At 39.9% G+C, this 21,523-nt stretch overlaps 1 protein-coding gene across 1 annotated transcript; it reads right to left on the bottom strand.

The window, feature by feature from the left end:
* Positions 1–577: 577 nt before the first annotated feature.
* Positions 578–13,013, bottom strand: LOC114662303 (zinc finger protein 660-like). The gene is made up of 2 exons (XM_028815695.2): positions 12,566–13,013; positions 578–2,669 (listed from the first exon to the last, which is right to left on the bottom strand). Exon 2 carries the CDS (start codon positions 2,647–2,649, stop codon positions 1,270–1,272), a length of 1,380 nt encoding a protein of 459 aa, XP_028671528.1. The 5' UTR covers positions 2,650–2,669; positions 12,566–13,013; the 3' UTR covers positions 578–1,269.
* Positions 13,014–21,523: the final 8,510 nt, after the last annotated feature.

Consider the following 21,523-nt stretch of genomic DNA (forward strand, 5'->3'; position numbering starts at 1 on the left):
CGGATGTCTCTGTACATTGCTGCAGTCATCTTTCCCTTTATCCTGACTAGTCTCCCAATTCCTTCCTCTGAAAAACATCCCCACAGCATGATGCTGCCACCACCATGCTTCACTGTAGGGATAGTATTGGCCTGGTGATGAGCGGTGCCTGGTTTCCTCCAAACGTGATGCCTGGAATTCACACCAAAGAGTTCAATCTTTGTCTCATCAGACCAGAGAATTTTCTTTCTCATGGTCTGAGAGTCCTTCAGGTGCCTTTTGGCAAACTCCAGGCGGGCTGCCATGTGCCTTTTACTAATGGAGTGGCTGCTGTCTGACCACTCTACCATATAGGCCTGACTGGTGGATTGCTATAGAGATGGTTGTCCTTCTGGAAGGTTCTCCTTAGGGCCCTCCTAACTCATGCGCCATCCTCAGGGTGTGTACCTTACCTCCGCTTAGCTAGCGAATGAGAGAACTACTTAACAGACTTACATTGGGTCTCTTTCTAGAATTTTCTTGAACATTCTGGTTGATTTTGTGACTTCTCTCATCATACTAAGAATCAGAGTTCGCTTACAGGATATATATATTCGCCCTAATCCTAAACAGAGGTTGCGGGCCGAGGGGAGGCGGAAGCATGACGTCAGGAGTGGGGACTCGGTCTAGCCCTGCGTTTCGGAGGGTACCTTGCCTCCGTTTAGCTAGTGATACCTTTTTGTTTATAGATTTTTAAAGTTTGTCCTGTTTCACTACTTCACAGGTGGAGCCGCTGGGAATGGCTAGTAACAGACAAAGAGACGGCCTGGACGTTTGTTAGGACTTGTCAATAACAAAATATGGATCGGTTTTAACTTCTTTTGATTTGCTTGTGACACACAGTGTACCTTCTCATCCATACTCATGTCACTATTGCGCTTCTCTTTAATTTCAATTCACTTCTTTGAAAGGCATGTTGAATATTTAATATGTGAGATATTCCTGATGATCATGGTCGACCTGGTGAAAAGTCTTCCTAAAAGATCTATTTATTGCTTGTTTTGTATTTTAATTGTAGTGTACTTTCCCAACATATGATAGTCCTAAGGAGATTTCCTTCAAATCCACCATTTCACGACCTACTTAATCCAATTTAGAAGTGCTAGTCCACCACAGGGCACATTCACCCACACAACTATGTTCACACCACCAATCTTGAGTCACCCAAACAAAACCGTTTGGGACCCTTGTGAGGGCTTGTAATGATCATGGAATGCTGTAAATGCCTTCATATGTACTATCCAGACTAATTTATGAATTTGACTCTTCTTGCACTTCCCCATATCTTACAATGTGAGCTATCTGGTGTGCTTTAAGTGCCGATTTATACTTAAATGTTTTCCCACATTCTGCACAGTTATAAGGTTTCCCTCCGGTATGAATGTTCTTGTGTGATTTAAGGGAATTTATTTGGCTAAAACTCCTACCACATACCATACAGCTATATGGATTTTCTCCAGTGTGAAATCTTTGGTGTGATTTAAGTTCACTCGTTTGAGCAAAGTTCTTTCCACATTCATCACAGTTGAATGGCTTCTCCCCAGTATGAATCCTTTGGTGTTTGGCATAGGTTGCTAAAAACCGGAAGTCCTTCCCACATTCAGCACAACTGTATGGTCGATCTCCAGTGTGAATCCTCTGATGTGCTTTTAGTTGTGACAATCGCCCAAAGACCTTTGCACATTCATTACAACTAAAAATTGTGTCTCCAGTGTGAATTCTCAGATGTTTCTTTAATGTCCACGATACACGAAAGCTCTTGCCACATTCAGCACAAGTATATGGTTTCTCTCCGGTGTGAACTCTCTGGTGTGACTTAAGTGAACCTATCTGTCGAAAACATTTTCCACATTCAGTACAGCAATGGGGTTTCTCACCTGTATGGATTCGTTGATGTCTTTTAATTCCAGACATGAAGCGAAATGTTTTTCCACATTCAGTACATGTGAGTTTTTTTGGATGACTGTTATCTATTTTAAAACGTGATGACAAATCCCTACAAGGTTGTTTCTTCTTCTTGTGGACTGCTAGGCCAATCTGAGATCCTCCTGTTGATTGCTCTTTCTTCATAACCCTTTGGACCTGTGCACACACTTGGTCTAATTTATTATCTACACAAATTTGCTGATCTAAATGCCTTCCCGCTTCATCTACAAACTTCTCAATGATCTCTTCTTTGAATTCAGTGGGTAAATGATCACAGAGTTCATCTTTGATAAGCACAGATCGCTGTTTTTGGTTACCTTCACTTAATTTAGTTGCAGGTTTACAAGAAACCTTCTTCTTCATTTTGTGAATTACTTCAAACGTGTTAAAGGCCTCACCTGAGTGTTTGCTACCATCATCCTCTATGGGACTACATGTTTCTACCTTTATTTTCTCATTTGAAAAATATCTCACCTGTTGGACGTCCTCCTTTGCAAAAACAGAGTCCCTACAAGTGAAGCCATCTTTATTATGAGCAGATCCTTCACTCTTTGGGAGGTTTTTAAATACAAATTTTTGCTGTGCATCATCTTGCAAATGAGGCCGGTACTCTTCGTGCTTCTTCTTTTTGTTAGGGAGATCTGCTTCATCTTGAGACTCATTGCGAGAGTTTGTTTTCTGGAGTTCTTCTTCCATTTGGGCCATTGTTTCTATACTGAGGAAAACTGGATCCAGCTCTGTGTAAAAACAGAGGTTGGTGTTCATTAGAATTGCATTCGATACAATATACTCAGTTCAGTTTTGTTAAAACTTTACAATCAGCATTCAAAGTGATGGTTCAACACAGTTATAGTCATTGCATTCATTCATTCTTGTCTACAAAAAATGAAGATGTCAACGCAAGAGAGATGATTAACTTGTAAACTCAAGGAGGTTAAATATCATTTTTACATAAATTAATTTTTATGACACAATTTTATCAATCCTTTTATTTTTAACCTACTTTTCAAACTTGGGGCCATAAGGAGTTTTTCAGGATACATACTGACTAAGCCCCAGGGCACACTCCTCATGTTAATTTTCTTTCTTCTCTTCTTTTGCTGCTACATGTGTCCACATTCCTAATACGTGGGGTATAATTATTTCATAGGATGAGTACTGTCAAGTGTATGAAGTTCAGTGAAATTCTTACTTGAACATGCTAATGAACATGCTACACTGCGCCATTATCAGAGAGTATCACTTCCGCACATTGAAACGTCTGTCTTTCTTATGGAAATAACAATCTGACCTTGAAGTGATAATTCCAACAGAACATTAAGTTAAAATACTCACCCTTGTTAAATATTCAGTTTGCTTCAGGATTAAAGAGCAATAACATTATATTGTTAAACCTGCTTAATCCAATTCAAGGTCAGCACTGGCAGCACCCTGAACAGAGAACATAGAGTGATGGAAACAACCCATCCTGAAGATTTATTATAATAAATATTCAAATGCACCACAATGATATATGAAATTAAACATACAGTGTGTAGCATTGCCACGTAAAAATGTATATTTTTTTTTCTCTTTCTCTCTATGTAAAATCCCATTGTCATTTAAAAATACGGACGATAAGATAGGCGGGTTGGATAGAGAGGACCTTTTGGGAGGTACAGGGCTGTCATTGTGATTTCCGGGAGTACCATGGAAACGGACGCAGTATTTAAATAGGGGCGCGAAAAAGGCAGGAAGAGAAGGAAGAGAGCCCGAGTTTTCATGGCGACGGAGGAAAAGACATGACCCATCTGAGTCCAGGAGAAAGATTGTTTTCGGGGAGCTCCACAAGTCCATCGCAGTCTGGGGTGGCCACCTCGAAGATTCCGGATACGCTGAGGTTACCATGAAAGGGATCGAAAGCAAAAGTGAGCCGTAAATCTTTTATTCTGGGATTGGCATGTCAAATGAACTGAATTCTGGAGAAACAGGAAAACGGAAAAAAGACTAAATCGAAAGGACGGAGTTAGATAATTCTTGGATATATAATTTTATGCTTTGTATTCATTGTATATATTAGAAATGGGGGTGTTGTTCTGTGTGGTTTAGTTAATATCGCTATTATTATTATAAATCACCTTTCGGCACTGTGGGAAGCGGTTGAAGGCAGTTTGAGGTTGACCTGCAATCATCAGGATAATTTTTCACTATAAGCTTAGTGAAGTGTAGCGGAAAAGATCGTTACAAGTGGAGTCCAAAAGTATTCAGTCTTCTTCACTTTCTGCACACTTTGTCTTGTTGATTTAATTTTAAATGGATAAACTTGCCATGTTGGCCCATTAATCTACATTCAGTAACCCACAATGACAAAGTGAAAGCATTTTTTTTCAAGAATGGTGGATGCCAATTAAATATTTAATAGAAAACTGTTTTTCATTTTTAAATTACGGAAGGGTACCAATACTTGGTATCACTCCACCTTGTGAAGAGCTGCACAGGTGCCATCTGGTATGAATGTTACTGTTTGATTTAAAGGAATATTACGTGACTGAAGCTCTCACCATACACGGTACAGCTATTTGGATTCTTTCCAGTGTGGCACCACTGATGTGATTTAACATCACTCAGTTGAGCGCAATTCTTCCTACATACAAGAATGCCGAATGGTACCTCACAAATATGAAGTATCTGGTGTTTAATAAAGGATGGTAAGAAATGGAAAGTCTTCAAACATTTAGCACAAACGTATATTTTCTCTCCAGTGTGAATTCTCTGATACGCTTTTAGCTGAGATAACTCATCGTCGTTCTTTGTGCATTCAGTTCAGCTGAAAAACTCCTTCCCAGTGTGCTGTGGTGTGAAATGTTGTATATAAGTTGATTAATATTTGTTATGTCTTTATTTGTAACTTAGACAAAGCAATTTAATATTAGTGTAAATTATTGATAAGAACGGCAATGGTTTGATGGTTAGCCCCACCCTAATGTCTTTGTAACTTTATGACAGGGTTGGGGGAAACTGCCTAAAACCAGTTTGGTAAGTGATTTTCTGCAGGACTCTCTCAATCAATCTGTGCATGGAGGCCAACTACCTAGCTGGCAAGCTTCACCTTAAGAAATGGTATTGGCTGCAGGTGTGAAACCCATTGTGTTGCACCAGAATTCTATTGGTCTAAAGTTACCTTGCAGCGGTACTTTTACATTGTTATCACTCTTTAATTTAATATTGTTTTTTGTATCAGTATGCTGCTGCTGGAGTATGCGAATATCCCCTTGGGATTAATAAAGTATCTATCTATCTATCTATCTATCTATCTATCTATCTATCTATCTATCTATCTATCTATCTATCTATCTATCTATCTATCTATCTATCTATCTATCTATCTATCTATCTATCTATCTATCTATCTATCTATCTATCTATCTATCTATCTATCTATCTATCTATCTACTATGTGATTAATGTCATCTGTGACAGATGTCCAAGGACCGTGCCCCACCGGGATGCCGGAACTACGGGAATATTTTCCCTGGGCCATGAGGGGGCAGTGCCCCTGGGTTGTACAGGGGCCACTAAGATGGGGGATCCAACCCTATGCTACACCGTGGCCACTGCCAGGGGGCACCTGGATAGCCCCTGGACTTGAGTATGCAGCACTTTTGCCACACTCGGGAGTGCTGCCGGAAGGAGGACTGAATTCTCTTGCAGCACTTCCGACACACCCGGAAGTGTTGGAAGATGTTAATCAGGGGCCACCTGCGACACATCCAGTGACTGAACAAAAGGGGCCACCTCACTCCAATCAGGAGGTTGGAGTCAGGTGGGAGAAGGACGGAGCTTGCAAGTGAGGAGTAGGAGGTGGCCGAAGAAGCACAGAGGAGTCAAGAGTCAAGAGAGACTGAGCTTTGGGTGATTTTGTACATCGTGTGTCATCTTGGGTTACGGGTTGTCAATAAATGTGTGTGTTTTAAGACTTCTTGTGTCAGCCTGTCAGTGTCGGGGTCCAACATGTCCACACATCTTAAATGTATTTTGTGCTGAGTCTGTCTTTCGTAGCATTGTCCTGTTTACATGGTCTGTGTGTATGTAAATATGCTCCCCTGGAAACAAAGGGGCGAAGGATAACATTGTGGAACCATGGTCCCTCACGATAACTGGTCCTGTCAATTCCATCACATACATCTTATCATTTGCTATTTAAATGGAAGGACAGAAAGAAGAAAAAAAAAACCCATCTCATTCTACTAGACTGCCATTCTGCTACAGAGACAGGAGAAAACACCAATTCAAATCATCCACACCTTTGTCTACCTGCCCCTTTCAACGCCCGACAATAACAGCTTTGCACCACAAAACCCCAGGGTTCTGAATCAAGCCATGTACTGAGGATAAACACGGTGAGACTGTTTCTTGTTGTTTGGGGAGTGGAGCAAGCCATCATTTTCATCTGTGTACTTTCCGTAGGACAATTTTTCCAGCTGAACCAGGTTCACAAACATTATCCATTTTCTGTTAAATCTTCTGGACTTTTATGTGCGTTTCGTACTTTCTGTGTGTTGTAACAGATAGGGGCGCTCTCGCTTCCTTGAACCCTCAGACCACACGTCAGACACCAGGTAAAAGTTCAAAGATGAATATTTATTATAATAATAAAGTGCACAAAGCACCACCACTCCACTATACTCAATAACAATCAATAACAATAATCAATCCTCCACTCTCCTAGACGCGCTGCCACCCTTCCACCCACCTCAGCTCAACGTCTGGGATATCCCACAGTCCTTTTATAGTCCTTGACCCAGAAGTATTTCTCTCTCTGTCCATGTGACTGTTAACACTTCCAGGTCAGATAAAAACTCCTTTTCTTCATCAGACCGGAAGCACTTTATTTCTTCCAACCATGTGACTGGGACCTACTTCCGGGCTGTATGGAAAATAAACATCTCTGCATCTCCCTGCAGCGTCCCCTGGCGGCCCCGACGTTATCCAGCAGGGCTGTGTATTAAATCTCCATAGTCCATGATGCCCTGCTGGAATTCGGGGCATCTCCACGTTGCAAGGTGGGCTCCATCTAACGGCTTGGGGGTATTGGCTGGGATGAATGGCCGGCCATATCCCACAGTGTCTTATTGAGTTTGTGTTCAGTGTGGGGTAAAGGGAGGGTTTGTATTGTATAATAACTTTGTGCTGCACTTTTTCTTTTATTATTACTTTCCGCCAGACACTTTTCGGGTTATATGTTATGTCAGGGTTGGTTGGGGTGTGATATATATATTGTTTGGAGTTTGTTCATTTCTTTCTTTATCAATATGTATTCACTTTATTATTTTCCATACTGTTTGTTTGTTGTCTTATTTTTGATTGTCAATTGGGGGAAGTTTATTTGGAAGAAGTACAGCTTGTCGGGTCTAACGTCCGCAGCTTGCCAGGCCACGGGTCTTGGTGGTGGAGCTACCAGTATTGGAGAGTGAGTTGGCCGTTACAGCCTGTTTGGTTTTAAATCAGAAGCCATTAACTACCACGGTGCCCTATTGGGTTTGGACAGAAAATCTATAAATTTGCTTGCTTTACCCCTCCCTCTCTCTTACACCACCATCATGAAGGAGCATCTTTCACACCATTTCCATGAAAAGGACCACACAATGAAGAGCACAGCTTGGCAGCCATATTGAGACAGGCATGTGGCCTGTTCTGAGGAAAGCTGACCAAAAATGATGCCTTAACTAGAGACATTTTAAGTAACAAGTCTGTGTGCTGCCTGAAACTACACATAAGCATTTATCAGGTTGTATGTTTACCGATATTCACTTGTGCTTTGCTTATTGTTATTATTTATGAATATTATCAATAATACATTTTTTAAAGTGTAACTTTAACTTCTGCTTGTCTTTTACTACACCTACTTGTCTGAAGTTATAAATGTAGACGGGAAGGTGGCGAGACATTATATGGTACAATACCTTATAAACAGTGGTAAGTCTGTGAGATCTGAGGCATTCTGAGAAAGGCTACACATTAATAATATAAAAGGGGAAAGTCGAGTAATAAAAAACTTTACCAAAATAAAACACAGTGTGAATTCGCCAATGCTTTTTAGCATTCACAAAACACAAAAGCTCTTTCCACATTTAGTACAACTACAGTAATCCCTCCTCCATCGCGGGGGTTGCATTTCAGAGCCACCCGCGAAATAAGAAAATCCGCAAAGTAGAAACCATATGTTTATATAGTTATTTTTATATTGTCATGCTTGGGTCACAGATTTGCGCAGAAACACAGGAGGTTGTAGAGAGACAAGAACATTATTCAAACACTGCAAACAAACATTTGTCTCTTTTTCAAAAGTTTAAACTGTGCTCCATGACAAGACACAGATGACAGTTCCTTCTCACAATTAAAAGAATGCAAACATATCTTCCTCTTCAAAGGAGTGCGTGTCAGGAGCACAGGCTGTCACAGAGATAGAGAAAAGCAAACAAATCAATAGGGCTGCTTTTAAGTATGCGAAGCACCGCCGGCACAAAGCTGTTGAAGGCGGCAGCTCACACCCCCTCCGTCAGGAGCAGACAAAGAGAGACAGAGAGACAGAGTTTGTTTTTCAGTCAAAAATCAATACGTGCCCTTCCAGCTTTTAAGTATGTGAAGCACCGTGCAGCATGTCGTTTCAGGAAGCAGCTGCACAAAAGATAGCAACGTGAAGATAATCTTTCAGCATTTTTAGACGAGTGTCCGTATGGTCTAGGTGTGCGAACAGCCCCCCTGCTCACGCCTCCTACGTCAGGATCACAGAAAGTCAGTGCAAGAGAGACAGAGAAAAGTAAGCTGGGTAGCTTCTCAGCCATCTGCCAATAGCGTCCCTTGTATGAAATCAACTGGGCAAACCAACTGAGGAAGCATGTACCAGAAATTAAAAGACCCATTGTCCGCAGAAACCTGCGAAGCAGCGAAAAATCCACGATATATATTTAAATATGCTTACATATAAAATCTGCGATGGAGTGAAGCCGTGAAAGGTGAAGCGCGATATAGCGAGGGATTACTGTATACAGTTTCTTTCCAGTGTGAAGTTTGTGGTGTGATTTGAGGGAACCTATGTAACTGAAGCTTTTCTCACATTTAGTACAACTATATGGTTTCTCACCCGTGTGAATATGTTGATGTCTTTTAATTCCAGACGTGAAACAAAATATTTTCCCACATCCATTGCAGTTTTTCTTTGGCCAATTTACAGACTTTTCAACATTTCCTAAAAAACTAGAGTAATGTGTATTTCATTTTTTGTGAATTGTTGAGTGCTTTTTAACATTGTCTACTGACTGGTCTTTCTTAAAAACCCACTGGGTAGGTCCACAATCAAATTTATTATTCAATTGTATCTCCAAATGCCTTCTTATGTCACTCTCACACACTCCTCAATGGTCTACTCCAGCGGTTCTCAGACTGTGGAGTGCGAATGTTGCCATATGTGGCGTAATTTCGCTGTTCGTAGGGAATTTTTAAACTTGTAGCAGTGTATCGGCAGCAAAAAATATAGGAATAAATTTTATTAGGGTTTAAAAAAACGATAGGGTGGTGCGATTAAAACTGTTATGAAAACTCGGGTCGCAAATACTTAAAGGTTGAGAAACGCTGGTCTACTCTTTGAACTCATTCGATAACGGATTACATATTTCATCCTTGATGTGTATAGCATGCTGCTGTTGTTTTCCTTGACTCATAAGGTCCTCACTCCAGTGTGTGTTGTTAACACTGTCCTTTTCAGGGGTGCACATTTCAAGTTTTATTTTTGAATTAAGGAAAAATTTCTTATTCACATCTTTTCTCTTTTACATGGACAGATACTCCATCAGTAAATTCCCGCTGGTCATGAACAAATTCATGACTGTTACAAAGGCTGTTACATACAATTTCTTGATGTGCACCATTTATTTGCCATCTTGGTTCTACCTTTTTTTGCAATCTTACAAATTCTTGCTGTTTCCTTCTTCATCTTTGAGATTTTCTACAAGAAAAGGGTCATGAAACCTTCACAATTATTCATCTTGACAAGACTATTCTCCATATGAGTGAAATTGGCTGGAGTTTAATGTTCCAGTTTAGCTGGTCATCTGTTTGCTCATTTCACATCTCATTTCTCTTTGGCTGCCATTTAATGAAGAAACAAATCAATTCAGAGGATGAATCCTTAAAAACAGGACAATTAAAATGAAGGGAAAAGGAGTTAATTAGCAGTGAAAACTGCCTGCTGATTAGGAAAAGGGTCAGAATGAAAACCTGCTGCCACTGTGGCCCACCAGGACCGGAGCTGGACACCCCTGCACTACATGGATTCAAACAATGTGCAAACTCCACACAGATTATGACCAACAGGGATTAAAACCATGGCCTCTGAAACTATAAACCTTCAGTGCTAACCATTGTCCCACAGTATTGTCCGCAAAAAAAAAAAAAAATCACATAATATTTTAAAAATTGCTGAAAAAATAACAAGGTTCATAACAATAAAAATGTTTTTGTCTTTGCAACTTAGATCCTTTTAATTTATCAAGATGAACATGTTTACCATCCCCAATGTTTTCAATGATCAAGTTAGATATCCTATCATGAAAGCACAGGAAGCTTTGAGGCCCTGGGGTTTCATCCCACTATAAGAGCTCAGTTTTTATATTGTTGTTTTTGATTGGAATAGTTTCTCCATAACCATGACAAATGTAAGCGTTCAGCCTCGTCTCAACAAAGGTAGACAAAATTATGTTTATGGATGCAAATGGCTATGCACGCTGTATGCTGTCATTTAATGAGAAAAACCTGTTAATTGCAGTAATCTGTTGATTTACCTTAATTCTCACAAATAAACCATTATGTTGTGTTCTGACAGAAATATATTTTTGTGCTGTTTCGGCACAGAAAAACAAAAATAAAGCTTTCTCAGATCGACTTAATCCAAGTCAGGGTTCTGGGGGGCCACAACTTAACCTGGCAACTTTACATGTAAGACCACAACGAAACATGGAATTGGTGTCAGCCCACTGAATTAGACAGAACAGTCAAAATCACAATATATGAAGATTCAAACAAATGAATAAAGTATATGACACAGGTTATCAATGCAGATATTAAATGGAGTGGCGGCATGGTGGCGCAGTGGGTAGTGCTGCTGCCTCACAGTTGGAAGACCTGGGGACCTGGGTTCGCTTCCCAGGTCCTCCCTGCATGGAGTTCGCATGTTGTCGCCGTGTCTGCGTGGGTTTCCTCCGGGCACTCGGGTTTCCTCCCACAGTCCAAAGACATGCAGGTTAGGTGGATTGGCGATTCTAAATTGGCCCTAGTGTGTGCTTGGTGTGTGTCTGTGTGTGTTTGTGTGTGTCCTGTGGTGGGTTGGCACCCTGCCTTGTGATTGGTTCCTGCCTTGTGCCCTGTGTTGGCTGGGATTGGCTCCAGCAGACCCTGGTGACCCTGTGTTCAGATTCGGCGGGTTGGAGAATGGATGGATATTAAATGGAGTGCACATGTTCCATGGCTCAGAATTTCCAAGGATGTGTGTTTTGGGGTAGCTGGTGACTCACAGGGTGGCGCAGTGGGTAGTGCTGCTGATGTTCTCCCCGTGTCTACGTGGGTTTGCTCCGGTTTCTGTCCAAAACCAGGTGCCCTGCCCGGGATTTGTTCCTGCCTTGCGCCCTGTGCTGGCTGGGATTGACTCCAGGTGACCCTGTGTTAGGATATAGCGGGTTGGACGATGACTGACTGACTGATTGGTGATTCATAGTCAGCTCTGTTGGCTTAACTGTGCCCATCAGTAGACTGGTTGAAGATAACTGCTTTGATTTTCTGAACTTTAAAAAAAATACCAAAATGTTTGGTTAATCTAGAAGCAGTATCTATAAATAACTCTTTCCCAAACTGGTAATCTTGTTGTGCCCCTCACTAATCTACACTCCATGGGTGACAGGGCCTTCAGCTGTATAGCGCCCAGACTCTGGAATGACCTACCAAAATTAATCAGGTCAGCTGACTCCATGAATTCTTTTAAAAAACAACTCAAAACTCATCTGTTCAGGAAGGCTTTTAGCTCTATCTGACTTTATTACCTTTCTCTCAGTTTACTTCTCTGTCAAGATGCTAATGTAACCTGTATGTGTGCGCGAGACCATCGATTATGTTGTCTGTTTTTTTTTTTCAGAATTTACTGTCTTAATCTTCTTTGTTTATTTATCTGGTTTGTACAATGCTATATACTGTATATTCTGCCGTTCTTTATTTATTCTGTAAGTGCCTTGAGCATGGGAAAGGCGCTATATAAATAAAATGTATTATTATTTTATTATTATTAAACTTTCATTGCGCTTGGCCCTTTCCATAATCCTAAATAAAATAATTTCCCTAAAACAAATAAAAGTTTTAAGTCGGCATTTTCTATCATTATACAATTGTTTTTTTTTTAAATTTTATTTTATTCCCTTCCTCTGTGTATTTTCGGGGTTGTGTTGTGTACAGTGTACGATATACACACAGCAGAGAGCACGCCAGCTTAATTATAAAGGCGCTGCGCACACCCAGCTCTGCAGAACACCTGACTACGCGCGGATCTCGTTTTGTAAGCTTCAGAAGAAGTGAAAGATCGTGAAGCTCCTCTTCTTACCTCGGCCAGCTTTTGATGCTTAATCGGACTTTCTCGTCTCGACTGCTTCACACTGCGAGTGGTGTCACCAGTGTTCAGGCCTCCTCGATGTTCGCTGTTTCTTATGTCATGTCTTCCACCTGAATATTTCCAAGTGAAATCTATTCATTTACCTTTCCTGCAGCATTTGTGTAAATTAGCATCGTGTAGGCGCTGTCTTCATAAATACCCCGAAAGCCCATGGCTGAGCTCATCTTCATAGCTATCCCTAGGTCTAGGACGAAAGCCAACAATACAGAACAGATCCTATGTTCTCATAATACAGCATGTCTCTTTTCTGTTTTAAACAAAAGCAGACTTCAATCCCGTTATCTGCAGTTTACTCAGAGACCTTCTCATTTACCAAGCCGCAGTTTCCCCAAGACTCTTTATTCTCACCGCCGCCATCTGATTGGAAAGATTTTTAAGCCTGGAACAGCGCATCCGGGTCGTGCCGGTCTCCTTGACAACGCCAAGTTCTTGTGTAGACAGGAGGGAGTCATTCTGGCAAACGCCTAGCGTGAACGCGGCTGAATTCCCACCATCCACACTAATGACACTTCTGCTCCTCCTTAGAAAAGAGCTCTAAAATGTCTAGTCTGAAATGAGAGGGGACTACAAGACGTCTTTAAAAATCACCATGGAGCATTGGTCCAAGTCAGAAGTAGAAATATTTTTGATTTGTTCAAAGGTAAAATCGAGCAGTGTGGTGAGCGAAGGTTAGTGCACACTGTTAATATATATATATATATATATATATATATATATATATATATATATATATATATATATATTTTTTTTTTTTTTTTTTTTTTTTTTTTTGCAGTTTATGGTTCTTAACTGGGTTTTGTGGTTCCTTGTTGAACCTTCATTTGAACAAGAACCATTTAATTCTAGGAAGCGTGCCTTGCATATAAACTTGATTCTTAATGCTTTGAAAAACATCCTAATATGTTGAAAAAAATGAAATATTCAATGTATGTTAGGCTACCTAGCAGAACACCTACAGATTAAAACAATCTGGTGTTATTGTATGCAGCAAGAGTCCTTTTAAAATCATGGCACATCGTTCTTTTATAAATCTGTTATCTTCTATACATGACTATATACTGTATGAAGCCGAATACAGATCTAAATTAATAAAGGTTCTTTCTGGACCCTTCTTGTGGATGGATCTTTTAGGACCCAAAAATGGGTGTCACCTATGGAATCGATCTGAAGAACCACGCTGGCACCTTTATTTTTAAGAGTCCAAGTGACTCACAGATCCAGTGATGACAATTCAAATCCTTTGTCCGTTTTTTTGTGTTTCTGGAATCAAGTGAAGTGAAGTCAAGTTTGTTTATACAGCACTTTTAAAACAATTAAAAGTTGACAAAAATTCTTTACAGCAATAAAAGGAGAAACAACAAAAATAATAATAATAATAATAATAATAATAATAATATATTAGAATAAAAGGATACAAATAATCCATTAGCTAATGAAGTGCAAAATATCACACTTATAGACACTGCACACATCCTCAGAAAGGTACTCAGGTGAATTGTGAAGAGATGAAAATTTATTACAACAAGAAGAACAATAATAATAATAATAATAATAATAATAATAATAATAATAATAATAACAATCCATCCACCCATCCATTTTCCAACCCACTGAATCCGAACACACGGTCACAGGGGTCTGCTGGAGCCAATCCCAGCCAACACTGGGCATAAGGCAGGAACCAATCCTGGGCAGGGTGCCAACCCACTGCAGGGCACACACACACAAACCAAGCACACACTAGGGACAATTTAGGATCACCAATGCATCTAACCTGCATGTCTTTGGACTGTGGGAGGAAACCAGAGCGCCCGGAGGAAACCCACGCAGACACGGGGAGAACATGCAAACTTCACGCAGGGTGGACCTGGGAAGCGAACCCGGGTCTCCTAACTGCGAGGCAGCAGCACTACCACTGTGCCACCATGCCACCCTCTAATAATAATAATAATAATAATTGCATAGGGAAACTGATCGATAAGATGACATGGCAGAATTAAAAGAAAAGCAGCTGAGCATGAAATGAAGTACAGACATCAATTTTGGGAGAAGAAGAAGAAGAAGAAGAAGAAGAAGAAGAAGAAGAAGAAGAAGAAGAAGAAGAAGAAGAATGACTGGAATTGGAAAAGACAGCAAAGAATAGCACAGATTAGTATTGCAGAACACAGAGGAAAATGATAATTCAATGCCAATACAGACAAATATAGGTGGGGTGGTGGCTCTGAGGCTAGGGATCTGCACCAGCAATTGGAAGGTTGCCGGTTTGAAACCCGTAAAATGCCAAAAAGGGACTCTGCTCTGTTGGGCCCTTGAGCAGGGCCCTTAACCTGCAATTGCTAAGCGCTTTGAGGAGTGAGAAAAGTGCAATATAAATGCAAAAAAAAAAAAAATATATATTATTTTAAATAGGGATACAACTAAAATGTAGCTAAGAAAAAAACATTTTAAAATAATGTGTTTTTAGCAGTTTTTGAAAATGTTGTACAGTATTAGCCTGACAGATTTCTATTGGTAAGGTATTCCATATTTTAGTTGAATAACGGCAAAAAGTCTCTTCACCTCTTCTTTTCAGGTTGGCTCTTGGAATTATAAGCAGACCTTCATTTGAAGATCTGAGATTACGACTTGGGAGTGTAAGGGGACAAAAATTCTAAAATATAAAATGGGGTCAGATTATTTAAAGCTTTGTAAACCATTGGCAGTATTTCAAAGTCAATTCTAAATGACACGGGTAACCAATGTAGTGACACTAAGGCTGGTGTGATGTGCTCAGATTTCCTTTTTCTGGTTAAGGTTCCTGCTGCTGCATTCTGCACTAACTGTAACTGACTGATGTTTTTTCTTAGGTAGTCCTGTAAGGAGTGCATTTCAGTAATCTAGCTGACTGAAAACAAAAGTGGGAACTAATTTATCAGCATGTTATAAAATTATAAGAGGCCTAGCTTTTGCTATATTCCGTAACTGAAAAAATGGCAGTCCTTATAATCTGAATAATACATGATTTAAAATTTAGGTCAGAGTCAATACTTACCCCTAAATTATTTACCTCTGACTTGAATTTTAAAACTATGGGATCAAGTTTATTTCTAATACCTTCACTATATTAATTTTTGCCAAGCACTAAGATTTCTGTTTTCTCTTTATTTAGTCTGAGAAAGTTACTACTCATCCATTCGGAAATACGAGTAAGACACAGGATCAGAGGGCCAAGAGCATCAGGGTCATCAGGTGCTATCAATAAATACGGCTGTGTGTCATCTGCATAGCTGTGGTAGCTCACCTTGTGCTTTGAGATAATCTGACCTAATGGAAGTACTGTATATTGAAAAGAGCAGAGGAGCCAGAATAGAGTGCTACACCATAGAAAACATCACGGATCTCTGAGGTATAATCACCACAACTAATAAAGAATTTTCTACATGTTAAGTAAGAATGAAACCAATTGAAGACATTGCCGGAGATGGTCTACCCACTGACTAAGGCAATTTATAAGAATACTCTTTCAATGGTGTCAAATGCTGCACTCCAGTCTAACAGAACAAGGACAGATATACGGCCTCTGTCCGCCTTAACCCGCAAGTCATTTACTACTTTATCCAGTGCAGTTTCTGTACTGTGATTTGTTCTAAAACTTGAATGGAACTTGGATTGTGTTAAAAAATGCTTTAGTTGCCTCACATTTTTATGCAATCGTTTTGTTCACCCCACTGAATTAAAGCTGAAAGTCTGCACTTCAACTGCATCTGAGTTGTTTCATTTAAAATTCATTGTGGTAATGTACAGAACCAAAATTAGAAAAAACGTTGTCTCTGTCCAAATATTTATGGACCTAACTGTATACACACATCAGTACTGGTCCAGCTCATGAGGCCCTGACACTTCCTGCAGACCAACATAAAATCGTGAAGGCTGCCAGCAGTGAGTTATCCTTACAGACCCACAACTTCAGACGACAGAGCTCATACTCGGGAGTGACTTTTTCTTTTAACTCTTTTGATCACAGCAGGCGCTGTTATTGTGGTACACTCATTTGCTCTTTTCTTTGAACTTGTTTATGCTATTATTAAATGGGGTTGCCACAGTGGTCCCCCAAATCTTCAGACTGACTCTCTGTCTCCCCTTTTTTCTTACTGTGCGTTCCCATAAAACCCAAAAGCCGCTATATGTGCCTGTCTGTCAGCCCTTCAGCATGGTTCCCAGTGGACCAGTTTGTTTGAAGTTTGGTGAACGTCTTCTTCAAGGACATTTGTCAAGAATGTGCAGTCTTCCCTGAGGTATCTTTAATTGAGTTTGTTATGGAAATTTTTAAATTTTATAAAAAATTCCCATTTTAAAAACCACTGGTGAATTTTCAAAATCGTTTTGCCTTTGACAATACTTTTTCTATGGAGCAAAAAAATAAAAAGAAACTGCAAAATCATGCCAACTTCAAGTCGGATGAGAAGTCCAGTTTAATTCTTTTATTCAGTTCAATGCATTTTATTCATCAATGTCTTCACTGAAGGCAGGTTCAGAGGGCTTAAACATACTTACAAATACAAACCGTCAATGGAAAGTACATATCAATGCAACATTCACAACACAAAGTACGCCTACCTGTCTAAATGAACATCGGGAGGTCTATCAACTTTGGATTAAAAAAACACAAATTATGCTAACTGTAAATCCAATGAAGGCCTGCATCAGAGTACAGGACTTCACCGGCTTGTAGCAGTGAAATTTAAAAATACTCTTTCTGCTTATCCTTTTGTGTTTTCTGAACACTTCAAGATGTGACTGTCTGTGGCTTGCAAGGGTTTCTTAAGATTATGTAAATAAAGACTATGACTGAAAATCTTTGTAAGAGATGTGTAGCATTACACTGGCTTTACAGAAGGTCTAGGGGGTCCATGTATAAAACGTGCTTATGTTCGACGTAAAAGTCAGGATTTAATAAAATGTGAACTTCTCTTGGAAATCGGCTTAACATTACAGAAAGTTTCAGCACCTGTAAGTCCTACACTCTTAAAAAGTGCTGGTTCTTTAATGACATTTTATGGTTCTTTACTGGGATGTGTGGTTCCTTCATAGAAGTATGGCTCGACAAAGCACCATTTCATTGTGTGAAAGGTACTTTGCATATGAACATGGTTCTTTCTGCTTTGAAAAACTTTCTAATATGTAGAAAAAAATGAAATCTTTAATGTGTGGTAGGCTACCTACCAGGATGTTAACAAATCAAGAAAACCCGAAGTTATGAAAATCAGGAATCCATTATTTCATGCTTATCTATGGTGTATGTTATGGATCTAAATAAATAAAAGTTCTTTCTGGAACCTTTATGCTGATGGGTATATTGGGTACCAGAAATGGTTCCCCTATGGCACGGGTGTCGAACTCCAAGCCTGGAGGGCTGCAGTGGCTACGGGTTTTCATTCTAACCCTTTTCCTAATCAGTGAGTAGTTTTCACTGCTAATTAACTCCTTTTCCCTTCATTTTAATAGCCCTGTTTTTAAGGATTCACTCCTCTCAATTGATTCTTTTCTTCATTAAATGGCAGCCAAACAGAACTGAGATGTGAAAAGAGCCAACAGATGACCAGCTAAACTGGGATTTCAAACTCCACCCAATTTCACTCCAACCAGTTTCTTAATGAGAAGCCAATTCTTGCTGTTAATTAAACCCGTTACTTAATTCCATGGCTTGCTGCCGCTCTCATCCTGCCACAGCAGACGCTTCCCAAACTGTTGATTTTCTGTTTCTGATTATTGACCTGAGACATTAATCATACCAAAACCCTCACCTTTCTTTATGTTCAGATAATGCGGTTAGCTGGTCACCTGTTTGCTCGTTTTCTATCTCATTATTGCTTGGCTTTTAATTAAGGAAATAGAAAGAACTAAGGGGTCTGAGTCGAGTTAGTTAAAACTAAGGCCAAAGAAGTTAATTAGCAGCAAAAACAGGTCACTAATTAAGAAGGTGGTTAGAATGAAAACCTGCAGTCATTTTGGCCGTCCAGGACCGGAGTTGGACACCCCTGCCCTATGGCATCATTCTGAAGGACCACTATGGCACCTTCATTTATAAGAGTGTGCGCAGACTTTTTTGGTGATGCCATTTTTGCGATTCCAGGCGTCATAATGATGAGATGAGTTTCACTGTGCATTTCAGCGACAATGTTCTTGAACTAATTATATTACAGGTAATTGACAAGAACTTATAAATTGAAAGGAAGTTGAACATTTGCTATTGAAAAGAAACAGCAAACCCTCAATTGTAATTAAAATCTAATAGCCGAGTCCTTGATTTTCTTGTTTTATAAAATAACAGTTTCCACCTCTCTGAATACTCTACTGGAGTCTCATTTATAAAACTTGGCATGGATTGGAGTGTGAGAATATGTTTATGCCAAAAAAAAGAAAAATGTTTATGCCAAAAAAAAAAAATCTGAGTTATTAAATCTGGCGTATGCACACTTCTACGCAGTTTACCTTTATACATCACAATCATGCGCATATACGAATGTGCCTCAAACTCCACCTGGCTGCCACTCTAAAACAACTATACAGCGTGTCCATAAAGTCTGTGTGCAATTTAAAACAGTTGTAACTTTGTAAGTATATGTGATAGAAAGAATTTGTAAAAAGGATTAGAAAGCTTGATGTATCTAGTTTTTCTTTTTTGTCTTTAGAAGTTTTATTTTTGCCGTATTTGGGGAACTGAAAATCCACATGAGTCTGTTGAACATGAAAGAGATTCTCCCAAAGTTAATGTGTGGTGTGCTTTAGGAGTCAACGGGCCGTTCCTTTTTGAAGGGCATGTTGTTAATGGTGATAGCTAATTAGAAATGCATGCAAAATGACTTTATTCCTCAACTTGAGCAATTAGGACTGATAGAGAATGCAGTGTTTCAACAAGATGGTGCGCCTTGTCACCTTGCTTTGCATGGTAGACAGTTTCTACCTGAGAAATTCCCTAACAGATGGATTGGAAGAGGTAGACCATTTTCTTGGCCTCCACATTCGCCAGATTTGACTCCATTGGATTTCTTTTTATGGGGACATGTGAAAATGAATGTTTATTCAACCAAATCTCGATCTTTTGAAGAGAGCAAGGATAACTGATATGATTGCTGGTATTACTGAAAATCAGGTTGAAAATGTTTTCCGAGAACTACAGAATTGTATTACCCTATGTATTAGTAATGATGGTGGACATGTTGAAAATTAGCATGAACAATAAAAAAAATGTAAGTGTTTCTTCTTTCTAATCCTTTTTACAGATTCTTTCTATCACATATACTTACAAAGTTACAACTATTTTAAATTGCACACAGACTTTATGGACACCCGGTATATTGACTATGAACTTCATACACATGCAATCATGATGCTGCAAAACTTCATTGGCTGGTAGAGTAGACCCTTTCCTGATACATCGTGCTGAGCTCTGCAATGAAGTACATCGAGATCATGAGCAGCACCACGGCACCTCTCCTCTGTGCTCCTGGGATCAGAAAGGCGTAAGGCGCCAGCATCATTATCACCTGGCACATGGACTGACATGATTGCTCTTACAATGCAGGCCATAAGAAATACTGAGGGTTCAGCCAGTTACTTTACCAACAAGCCGGCTACCACCTGCAGCACCATCATATCTGCCAAAGCTGCTTTGCCTCAAAATAAATGAATCACTTGTTTTTACATAGGCCACTGAGACTCATTTGTCAGTCTCATCTTGGAATCACAGGTGACTTGTGTGTTGATGAAATGTAACGACTTACCACTAACAAAAGCAGCTTTGCTCTTGCTAGAAGCCCTTATTGGAATATGAGTGCAGTCAACTATTCCGATTATGTTAGGAAATCTGGACAGTGCTGAAAATTGCCCTTTAATGTTGGCAAATATGTTTAATGTATGAGTAATTACACCATAAAAAAAACTGAATGTACTGTAGTGCCTCACAGCTGGCATGATGGAGTGAAGCTTGGCTGACCTGTTGACCAGTTCCTCGAGAAGTGATAACAGGCAGCCGATATAAACTGACAAATTGTAGCAGGGCTACATAGAATGACATTTGTGTTTGTTTAATATTTATAAGTGCTGTGTTTCTCTGACCTTTCTTATGTATTATATATATCTACAGGGGGATTCACTCGAAAAAAGCCCTGAATATTCTGTAATAACTCTCGCTAGGATGAAGCAATCTGAACAAAACAACGTGCGATGTGCTCCTCAGTATATGGAGCTTCGAACAAGCCGGGATGGCCCTGCGTCAAAGCGATGAGGTAGGTGCCGGACAGCCGTCGCGACATTTAACCTCCGTTTGCAACTTTTGGGTGCATACCATCCATACCCCTTCACTCAGTCACTTGACTTCTGATCAGGATGGTGGTGTACAGTACTGAGCAGCGCATCTTCATGATGCGACCCTATTGGGTGACCAATTCGTTTAAGCGATGTCAGAATCAACTGGATGATCGTGAGTTAACGGAAGGTTACTTCCAGCAAGACAGAGCAACGTGTCAGACATCGGCAAGGAGCATGGCAGAAAATTGAGTCCTTCTTTGGCAACAGGGTCATTTCAAAGGGGCTTTGACCACCACGGTCGCAGGATCTGATACCACCAGACTACTTCCTTCGGGGTATGCACAAAGGAAAAGTCTATCGTAACAAGCCTCACACTGTGAAAGATTTGAAAGAAAACATCCAACGTGAAATTGCTGCTATTCCACCCGAGACGCTTACTGGTATGTTCAATAACATGGAGTGTGACTGGCAGAAAACGGAAACCACTTCCAGCATCGCATGTAATACAATCGATTACACATACGTCAAGGTATATAGAGTAATTTTTTGCTTCAGATTGCTTCATCCTAATGGGCATTACAACAGAATATTCAGGGCCTC

This window comes from Erpetoichthys calabaricus, chromosome 12 (assembly GCF_900747795.2).
Source record: "Erpetoichthys calabaricus chromosome 12, fErpCal1.3, whole genome shotgun sequence".
In the NCBI taxonomy this organism is placed as follows: domain Eukaryota; kingdom Metazoa; phylum Chordata; class Cladistia; order Polypteriformes; family Polypteridae; genus Erpetoichthys; species Erpetoichthys calabaricus.